At 37.6% G+C, this 11906-nt stretch overlaps 1 protein-coding gene across 13 annotated transcripts in view; it reads right to left on the reverse strand.

Moving 5' to 3' along the window:
- The window catches only part of LOC144959152 (tensin-3-like), a 400273-nt gene that overhangs the window by 225716 nt on the left and 162651 nt on the right, over positions 1 to 11906 (reverse strand). The window contains exon 1 of one of the 13 annotated variants that reach the window (XM_078891667.1): positions 4059 to 4185. The exons of 10 other annotated variants lie outside the window; for them this stretch is intronic. Coding sequence is in view for 2 of the 3 variants with exons in the window: in XM_078891666.1 (XP_078747792.1) it covers positions 2938 to 3045 (108 nt within the window). In the remaining variant the exon portion in view is untranslated. Of the gene's footprint in view, positions 1 to 2937; positions 3592 to 4058; positions 4186 to 11906 lie in introns of those variants that run through there. 2 more of the 13 variants (XM_078891666.1, XM_078891670.1) reach the window with 2 other exon arrangements.

Genomic DNA, 11906 nt, shown 5'->3' on the forward strand with positions numbered 1-11906 from the left:
CAAAAAAAAACAAAAAAACACTTCAGCTTTTATATAATGCTGCTATGTGGTTATGACACTCGCTTTCGGATTGAAAGGTCCTGGGTTCGAGCCTCGTTCGACGCATAATTGAGTGCTTGGAAATGGCTCGTTACTTTACTCAAATTCTCTCACAGTACCCATGTGTAAAATGAGTACCTGGCCGTTAACAGCTTTGTATCTGTCGGAAAAAAAAGTTGTAATATCGCCTAACAGGCGTCATGTCTCGTTCTAAATGTTACGTGTTGCTGTTGGTTAGGGAACCTTCGTAAAGCGCTTTGAGCACATTTAGTGGATATTGCGTTATATATAAAAGCGCACACCACGTTAATATTTCCGTTGTGGTGATCGTAGCCTTGTAATGGGAAGTCATCTTTAGTGGTTGTGTCAGGCTACAATGGACGAAAGGATACAAGACAATGTCAGTCTTGGAAGTTGATTTTTATGTAGCGCATTGTCCACTAAACGTGCTCAAGGGGTCCCTGGGTAACAACAACATTTAACATGAAGGACAGGACGATATTACATTTTCTTCAGACAGAGACAACGCTGTTAACGACCAGGTACTCATTTTACACCTGAGTACGATGAGAGAACGCGAGTAAAGAGCCTTTTCCAAGAACTCAACTATTACACCGAGCGAGGCTTGAACCCTGCTTGTCTGGATTTTGAAGTAGAATTTGTCTGACCAAAATTTTAACAATAATATTTATGTGTTTTGTCAACGTGAGCGAGAGTGCACTCAGTCCCAGGCACACGTGTAATCGGGCGTCCGTTTTGTTTTCTTGGCCACTCCAATCCAGTTGTGTGTGCATGGCCAGACAGACAGCTCACAGGTCACAGGTCATAGGTCATAGGTCATCATTAATTAGATTTCACACGTGGATAATTATGTAAGGCCACGTCACACAAAGTATTTCCTTTTCACGGTGACTCACAATTTACTTTATTTGACGACCTGAATCTACATTATTTATCATTCATTTATACATTCAAATACCATGCTTTATTTTTTATTTTATAAACCTGTGTTCACTATGTGCAATCCTTCCCAGTCTATTTTTAAAATTCTATTTACATTACAAATCCATTATTACAACTCTATTCGACTTTCATGTACGATTTTTATAGCATTGCCTGTAACTGCTGTATATTTTATGAATATTTCATTATATTTGATATTTACTTTGTCTTTAATTAGCTTCGTATTTTCACCAATTAGTTCATGACAGTGTATAAATCTGTGTTAATATAGCGATGAATGATGTGTAACATTATAATAATTTCCATTCAGGATCAATAAAGTATATCTTATCTAATCTTATCTCGATATCAATAAATAGTACCTAAGGGGCCAATCTGCTATTGTGTTGGAATGTACCGGATAAGTCGAGTTTGGTGATAAACAGATCCCAATTATTTAATTTAAGTTTTTCACAGTTTGATGTTATAATGGTTAAAATAATTTTATTTACTTTTATTTTTCGAAGTTTTTCGAAACTGAATTCGATCCTGGAAAGCAAATAGACTTAATTTTATGTCCTTTACATCCACAGGTCTTCCTCTAGGGTCTCAATCATACTACTTGCCCAATGAAAGAAACCCAGAAAAAAAAACAAAGAAAAAAAGGGAGAGAGAGAGAGAGAGAGAGAGAGAGAGAGAGAGAGAGAGAGAGAGAGAGAGAGAGAGAGAGAAACTCACAAGGAGCTCTGACAGCGAGGCTCGAACTCGGGGGTCTACCATGTAGAAGTACAATGCCTCGTCCACCCGGTGATGGTCATCCCCCCCCCCCCCCCCATCCCACACTACAGCAATCATGATTATTTTAACCCCAAAACTGTTTTTTAAAAATAATAACAAAACAAAAACAACCAAATTGTTAACTCAGCAAATACGGAAAAACACACCATCCTCCAATCACCAGAACATCAAACGGAAGGATTTTATGTTAAATTCACAGCTCAACGGATGTGGCACGAGGACATAAATATAAAAGAGCTAACGGACCATGGTGCTGTCAAGGCGTTTCTTGCATTGTGTCAGCTTACACAACTCGATTGTTCAAACAACGCAGAGGCGATGACCTCTTCACAGACATTTTTCAGGGTAGGTCATCCGGCAGAAGATTTCTTGCAGTTCAGACGACAGCCAATCAAATGAAGCATGGCTATATAATGTGACGTAACTCAAACGCGACATAACACGAAGATTTCTTGCAGTTCCGACGACAGCCGATTTCGATCCCGGGAATATTCGAGATTCTTTCCTGATCCCATGTCCACCAATAGATTGAGTAGCTGTTTTGGCCGAAAGTGCTTTGCTATAGACCATAAAGCGGTATATTCCACCCTGGGCTTCATTGACTTGTTAATCATTCTATAAGGCTACTGTTATAAGCTAATAAAATATCAGTTGTAATCTAGGCAAAGAGGCAATAAATAACAACAAAAGAGCAAAAACAATTTTTTAAGAAAATTAACACGACGATAACAAACCTCATCACCAAAACAACAACAACAAAATCACAGCTGCAGCAGCAACAGTAATAATAATTATATTAATAATAATAATAATAATAATAATAATAATAATAATAATAATAATAATAATAATAATAATAATAATAATAATAATAATAATAATAATAATAATAATAAGAAGAAGAAGAAGAAGAAGAACAACAACAACAACAACAACAACAAAAACAACAACAATAACAATAACAAGAATAATAACAACAACAACAACAACAATAACAACAACGAAAACAACAACAACAATAACAACAATAACAACAACAACAACAACAACAACAACAACAACAATAACAACCACAACAGCCAAACCATTAACAACAATAAAAACGACAACAAAAAGCCCCAGCAAGAGTCAAAAGGAAGACATGAAAGAGTCACTTACAGACGCACTCATCTGAGTGGAAAATCCTCCTCCATTTTCCCGATCTGGCGAATGTTGTTGTTTATTCGACTGCAAGCACCCACCACAAATCTTCCCTAAATCCTTCATGATAACTTCACTAAATAAATAAACAATATTCGAATCAACCCTTTCTCACGACTAGAATATGTATCCTAAATATTACCACTAGTCCATTAGACAAGTTCTAACACTGTCAATAACTGAAGCAACCCACACTTCCATTGTCTCGAAATGACGAATTTTACTATTTAAACGGGAATCTACCATTAATCACATTGTAAATCCAAATTGTTTTTCCAAACGAAATATAAGTTACATCATCATTATCCAAGGGTGTCGACCACGAGTTTCCATTTATCTGGAACATCTGCTTAATGGAAGGATTTTGTGACGCAGTGAGTAGTTTTAATTACTCATTTCCTCTGCTCTCATCAGATGCTCATTGAACATCCTGGCACAACAGACAGTCCAACAAGATTAAGGTTGAAAACTAAGCTCAGACAAACAAATTATGTGCTCCTTGCCATCTGTTTCCAGAATGAAGTTTGATTACATGATACAAATAAAGTTGTTTAACTTTATGTTTGCATCAGAATGTCCACGAAATCATCATAATATTTCGAAACCTACAACACACGCAAAAACGACGGAATGAAAAAACAAAAAAACAAACAAAACACACAAAAACATGAAAAGGATTTTTTTTTACAATAAATCATGGTGAGTCAATCAACGTTTTGTCAAATAGATGACGTCATTCAGGTCTTTGTTGTTGTTTTTTGCCACCCATGTTTATTAGGAGTAGGATTCAATAGTCTGATGTCACGTCCGCCCAGCAACGATCAGCTTGGTTCTAAACAAAGAAAATCTGTACTTTTTATTCTTCATGCTGGCTAGAACTTTTTCACATGTCATGTGATCAGAATTAGTTTCAATAAAGAAGGGGAGAAAAGCGTAGAGAAAATAATACGATGCCCACCTGTTGACAAAACTCAGTGGATAGCACAAAATTTATCGATTAAACAAGTCAAGAAATCATTTAACGAACTATATTAATGAAAAACCAATTTTAACCAAATTTACAAAAATATGTTACCCACCTGTTGACAAAAGTCTGTGGCAAGCACACAATTTAACGTTTAAACCAGTTAGAAATTATTTAAACGAACAAACAAACTGATGAACAAATTTTAACCAAATTTTCAAAATCTGACCAATATCCGCAGTGTAATAAAGATCAGTTTTTATTTCACTTTTTCCAACACCAGATCAACATTTATACGGAATTCAATATAATATAAAATATAAAATTACCTCACCTTGAAATAAAAAGCCAAATGTAAATTTTAAAAATAAATTGTTTAAAAACTTTTTTATAAATACAAATTTAACAAAGGATAATATAAAGAGCCATTAATTTTTATTTTGGCGTTATATATTTCGTCTAATGTTGTCTCTCCTACTTCTATTTATTATTGTAAAAAGGATTCCTTACATTTATCAGGCAACGGCATCACTGCCGTATTCTGGAAAAAAAAAACATATCTAAAAATTTGGCCAGAAAACTCGTCCTTCAAATATCGATTGATTTAAATGACCCTCGTTTTGACAAAATCTATCAAACCTGGGACTTCGGAGAAGTCCCAGGTTTGAGAGTTTTTGCCAAAACGAGGGTCATTTAAATCAATCGATATTTGAAGGACGAGTTTTCTGGCCAAATTTTTAAATATGTTTTTTTTTCCCCAGATTACGGTAGATCTGAGGAAGAACTTTAGCCAAAATGCTCGAGTCGAAACAAAGATTTGTATCTGATATTCCGTAAGTTGTTATCTGTTGACGCTTGGACGGTTCTTGGCCCTGGTTAAAACTTGTCTCGACCTATTGCCACGTTTGTGCGGAGTTTGTGCAATCTGTTGTAACTATCTGTTATAATTGCATATCTAATTATTATTGATATTATAAATATCGCATGTTATGTCGGAGTGAACCAGGTGTTGAAATTATGGGGATGTTAACCTCAGAATGACAACAACAACAAAACAAAGAAAGAAAGAAAACAAACAAACAAAAAAACAAGAAACAAAACAGCAACAAATAACAGACAAACGAAGCAACAACCAAAAAAAAAAAAAGAGTCAATTTTTGGGTTTATTTAAGGGGTGGGGGGGGGGGGGGTCTTTTTGAGAAATAATAAAATAAATTAAAAATATCAAAAATAAATAGATAAATAAATAAATAAATAAATAAATAAGACAAAATGGAAAACAAAACAAGAATAGAACCGAGGGGCCAAATTTCCATGTAATGAAATCCTACCAGCATAACATTGAAATCCATTTTAATTGTAATCTGTAGCGTTTTACACCTGTGGTGGTTTGGACAGACATAGACAAGGATGTATGTGGTGGCATGTATTCTCTCTCTCTCTCTCTCTCTCTCTCCCTCTCTCTCTCTCTGTCTCTCTCTCTCTTTATCTCTCTTTCTCACTCTTTTTCCCTCTCCCTATCTCTCTCTATCTCTCTAGCTCTCTGCCTCTCTCACTCTCCCTGTTTTCCCCCTCTCCCTTTCTATCTTTCCATCTATCAATCTCTCTCCTCCCTCTTTCACCCATTCTTTCTCCACCCTCTCTCTCTCTCTCTCTCTCTCTCTCTCTCTCTCTCTCTCTCTCTTTCTCTTTCTCTCTCTCTCTCTATCTATCTATCTCTCTCTCTCTCTAATTCTCCTTTTCTTTCTTTCTTTCATCCCACAAAAATGATGATGATGATGATACTGAAAGACAAAATAAAGAAAAAAAAAATCATCCCCCCCCCCCCCCCCAAAAAAAAAAAATCAGTGTGCCCGGGCTCTCTTATATGACGTACTTTTCAGATTTTGATCTTATAACAGGACCTGCTGTCTATTTTGTTACTTTGTAATTTTAACCCTCCCAACCCTCTCCTTACCAACTATAGGAAAATCGTCACATTCGTTGCGATACGATTTTTCTTATAAAGAATTATATTTATAAATCACAAAATGTTAAGACCAATCTCCATAATATTTACATGAACTTGGTGTAGTTTTGTAAAGTTTGTTTTCCTGAACAAGATGACGTGTCGTATGTAGATATTTATTACTTTTAAATGTGAGTTTAAACATTCAATGTGTGTGTTGGGTCGATATGACATTTCAGTATAAATCTTGAAAACTGTCGGTAGGAAGAGGGTTAATGGAAGTGTCAGGCTACGAGCTGGCGAAGGCTACGGGCAGATTAACCATTACACATACCATAATGAGTTATTGCCATATATAATAGTAATAGGATATACATCACCAGTATATCATTTAAAATCTCATATTCCATCACATGATACAGGCGGCACGTTGTTACTCATCCCTGGTTAGTATTTCCTATTTCTATGATCAACACTCGTTATTTACATCAATTCCTTTGGATCGCGTGACACACCAATCAATTCATTGACACATCTGCTTCGTACCAGAAAGGTACCGAGTTCGATCACCCGACGCTGCGTCGTGTGGCCCTAAATCAATTTGCGGCGCTGCTCTGCGGCTTACGCCTGGGTTATTCCAGACTTTCCTTGGAATAGACCCTAGAGACAAATTTCCCCTATGGGATGAATAAAGGGAATTATATTTATTTTAGTTATTTATTTCTGTATGCTACATTATGAAGAGAGAATATAAGTTATTCAGAAACTAACAAGTAAAGTGTTAGAACCCTGTCACACACACACACACACACACGCACACATACACACACACAGACACACACATACACACGCGCACACACGGGCAAATAAGATATAATTGGGTTATACTAAAAACGAATAAGTTGTAATATTAACTTTTATCATTAATTTCCGGAAATTCAAAATTCCCTGTACACCTCATATACCCCCCCCCCCCCCCCCCCTCACCCCCCTTCTTTCTTTCTCAGTCCATCTTCCACTCCCTCACAAATACACACACGCACACTCTCTCTCACACACACACACACACACACACACACACGCGCGCACACACATAGAACATACATACATAAGCACAAAGGCACACGTATTAACGAAATTTTGTTCATTACTAGAAAACGAAAATACCATCATACTAAGTATTATCAAATTTTAAAAAATACAAATTTCCTGTATGTGACCCTAATATCGCCCCCCCCCCCCCTCTCTCTCTCTCTCTCTCTCTCCACACACACACACACACACACACACACACACACACACACACACACACACACCTGTCATACAATATCTACTACCTGTACAACCAAAACCGATGGTAGACTGACATAACAACTTTTCAAAATTCTTACCAGAAACTCCAAATTATCGATAACTCAAATTGAGCCCAAACTTTTTAAACCTGAGAATCCGCTTCCAAGCAGGCTCAAATTTAATCATTTATTTTTGTTGACAAGTCAGGTGTCATCTAATTTATCGACATTTGAAATAAATTATCCAAGAGATATTTGACCAATCAAAACAAGGAATTTGTGACACACCTTCACACGTGCTCGGACAAACATTGTCGGTTGTTTATAAACAATAATGTGAATAAAATCGACCTCTCTTTGGTCATTGTTATTGTCTTTATACACTGGCAAATGGGTGACTAATTATCACACGATTTTCTCGATCATATTATAAATGTTTAAGTTTACACAATGGTTTTCTGTGTTGATTCTATTGATCAAGCTATAGAACAGTGGGCATTTTACTTAGACACATACCATCGATAGTAAAATCTATGTCGTTTGCTGTATTTACCAATCACTGCCATTGTTTACATTATGACGTCTGTCCGAGAGGCGTGGTTATCTAGTCGACTATTTCGACTGGCTATCTACAAACTTGTTATCTCCCATTCTCATAATTATGAATTATTTCCCTTGACATCTCTAACTGGATCTATAATTTTATTGTGTTTAAAACTCTGTATTGTGATATCAACTGTAGGAAATGCCTGTATAAATGGATTACCTTCCTTTAAAATATTGAGATCTATTTACTCCCATCAACTCTAGATTTAATAGACACCCGAAAAACAAAAAAAAAAAAAAAAAAAAAAACAAAAAAAAAAAAAAAGGGGGGGGGGGTGGGGACAAAAACAAACCAAAACATAAAAATAAAACAACAGAAAAATAAAACACAACAAGAAAGAAACAACAACAACAAAAATCCCCAAAAATAACGTTGTTTATATCATTTCAAAGTAACATGGAAATAAAGCGTTTTGTCGAGTTACCACCCCGACCCCTCCCCCCCCCCCAACACACCCTCGACCCCCTTTCGCACCTTTCCTTCCACTTCCCTCCATTCCATCTCACCTTGGCTATGAAATACAGTATGATACAGTATATGATGATGGTGATGATAGTGTGACGACATCTGCCCTCATTGACCGATTACCTCCCCTGCCCCCAGGAGTCAAATGATGAGTTTATCTCATCCCCTAGGCAGGACAACACCTGATACTATTTACCACTAGCGATAATAAAACCCTTGACTAAACCCGTTAGAAAACGATCCTCTGATGAAATATTTTAATTTTATATCACGATGAAATGGAATTTCATTTCAATTACAAGAAATTATTTGTGACTTTTCAGAACCGATGTTTTTTGTTTTGTTTTCTTTTTGTTTTTTTTTTCTAGGGGAGGGGGGGGGGTTGCTGGGATTTTCCCCCCTTGACTTAAAACAGAAGACACAAATGTGACCGATCGACTCCAAACGGTGTTATATCGGAATGGTGGAATGTGCTGACAATTGAATTGACAGCCAAAAAAAAATTACCAGGCTAGGGGAAATGAAAATAGAATTTTAGAGTGTTGAACATGAAGGGAGGTTTCTTTGTATTCATCAGTTTGACTTTCATTTGACTTGATTTGATAGCATCGGGTTCAAACCCGACTTAATACCGTTTGGAGACGATGGGTCACACGTATTAAAATAGTATACTACTTACAACAACATCAACAACGACGACCACCATCACCACAACCACCATCACCACTCAAACCACCACCACACCACCACCACACCACCACCACCACCACACCACCATCACCACCACCACCACCACCACCACACCACCATAATCACTCCAACCACGACCACCACCACCACCACCACCACCACCACCACACCACCACCACCACCACACCACCATCACCACCACCACCACCACCACCACACCACCATCACCACCAACACCACCACCACCACCACCACACCACCATCACCACCACCACCACCACACCACCATCATCACCACAACAACGATCATCAACATTCTACACATCTCCAATTCAACCTCTTATCATCTCCCAATTCAACAAAATTTAAATCAAATAATTTATTTTACGACCTGTATCGGTATGACGATCCTTGAGCAAAGGGAAATAACCCCTATAATCGTGTATCACACCACATATCATTGGCACGGCTATATCATTTTATCGGTTATCCCCCTTGCCAACCACTTTGAAGTCCCGATAGTCATGATAACGTTATCGGTAAGCAAATAGCGTGCTGAGCATGAAACACATAACTCATCACATGCTCGTTCATCCCAGCCCCTTCTCCCCCCCCCCCCTCCCCTCGCCACATCCTCATTTTTCATTTTCACTTCCGGTTGTTCAAGGGCATTAAAGTAAATAATTTGATCCATATCAAAAATTATTCTGCCATGTCAAAATGAAATGTAAATTATTTTTAAAAAAGTATTTGAACTTTTATACAGCGCAATATCCACTCAACGTGCTCAAAGCGCTTTACAAGGGGTCCCTGGTCAACAGCAACGCGCAACATGTACGACAAGACATGATAGGCGATAATATTACAATCTTTTTCGGACAGAGACAACGCTGTAAATGGCCAATTACTCATTTTACACCTGAGTACAGTGAGAGAATGTTAGTAAAGAGACTTTTCCAAGGACTCAACTATGCGCCGAGCGAGGATCGAACCCAGGACCTTCCAAATCCCTCAAATCATTGGCCTTTAGCTCTTTGAATGTCACAAAACAGTCCCTATTCATCCTGTTTGATACAGCATATTATTAGTGTGGCTATGTGGTATAGTGGTATGATACTCGCTTTCGGATTGGAAGGACCTGGGTTGATTCCTTAATTAATTAATCAATTAATAATCTCACACCAAGTTCATGATTTACAGGGAAAATTCAATTTCTGCGTCTTATCAATACAGTATTAATGTAGTGATTGTGATGTAGATGATGATGATGATGATGATGATGATGATGATGATGATGATGATGATGATGATGATGATGATGATGATGATGACGATGATATGATGATGATGACGATGATATGATGATGAAAAAAAACAAGTTATGCTCCGATGAAGTAAAAAAAAACCCAACCAACTAGAACCCAAACTGACGAATTTTGTATATTCTTATGATCCATGTAGCCTACAATGTACTTATACCATGCCAATGTTACCAATCCCTTTGATGTACATGCCGGCAGCACTCGAAACACAAACCATCCATATTTCTTACAACACATTCACTATATATAATAACACATCTCCACGGCCGAAATTAACGTCCAAGTTCAGAGTTCTCATGCTACAACTACCACTTGAGTGAGAGAGAGAGAGAGAGAGAGAGAGAGAGAGAGAGAGAGAGGGAGAGAGAGAGAGAGAGACAGATAGGGAGAAAGGTGAGGGGGGGGGGGATAGAGAGACAGATAGAGACAATTGAAGGAGAGAGATAGATAGAGACAGAGGGAGATGGTGATAGAGAGAAAGAAAGAAAGAAGAAAGAAGAGAGAGAGAGAGAGAGAGAGGGAGAGAGAGAGGGAGAGAGAGAGGGAGAGAGAGAGAGAGAGAGAAAGAGAGAGACAGATAGGGAGAAAGGTGGGGGGGGGGGCGATAGAGAGACGGATAGAGACAATTGAAGGAGAGAGATAGATAGAGATAGATAACTTAATTATGATGACTGTAAAATTATATACTCAGGAGGAGGAGAACACCAAAGGGGAGTTGGAATTATACTAGATAATAAAACGGCGCGAGCAGTCAAAGGATTCTGGCCCATATCAGACAGAGTAATGGCAATCAAACTACAAGCAAAACCTTTTGATTTTGATATTTTACAAATATACGCCCCAACCACCAGTCACGATGATGAAGAAGTGGAAAATTTCTATCAACAAATAGATAAAGCAATGCATCAGTTTAAGCCTTCAGACATAAAACTCATCATGGGCGATTTTAATGCCAAGGTGGGCCGAGAAAGAATAGAAGATATTGTGGGCCCACATGGTCTGGGAGACAAAAATGACAGAGGTGATCGTCTTATTCAATGGTGCCGTCAACATGATCTGACAATCACAAATACTTGGTCAACAAACCACAATAGAAGGAAGTAGACATGGAAAAGTCCTGGAGATGGAGTGAGAAACCAAATAGATTACATAGTCATCAGCAAACGTTTCCGAAACTCGGTTTTGTATGCCAAATCTATGCCGGGGGCTGACTGTAACAGCGATCATATACCTGTGCTATGCCCCATACGAGTTAAATTGAAAATCTGCAAAAGAGCAAAGGCTAAACCTAAATACCAACTAGACATTCTCCGGGAGGAACAGAAGATACAAGAAAAATTTGAACTATCAGTAAGAAACAAGTTTGAAGTGCTTGGAGAACTAACAGATATAGAAGAGAAATATGAGCAGTTTAAAGACAGTGTTGCTGCATCATTAGAAGAAAATGTTCCAACCACACTTAAGTTGCAGAAGAAGAAATGGATTACTCCAGAGATATTAGAATTAATGAATGAGAGAAGAAAGGCCAAAAATCAGGAAGAAAAATACAAGACTCTGAACAGGCAGATAAAAAGAAAATGCAACGAAGCTAAAGAAGACTGGATAAATGAACAATGTCACTATATAATGTCCTGCAAAG

The sequence above is a fragment of the Berghia stephanieae genome, chromosome 13, assembly GCF_034508935.2.
Source record: "Berghia stephanieae isolate SIO BIC M18660-M18661 chromosome 13, UCSD_Bste_1.3, whole genome shotgun sequence".
NCBI lineage: Eukaryota > Metazoa > Mollusca > Gastropoda > Nudibranchia > Aeolidiidae > Berghia > Berghia stephanieae.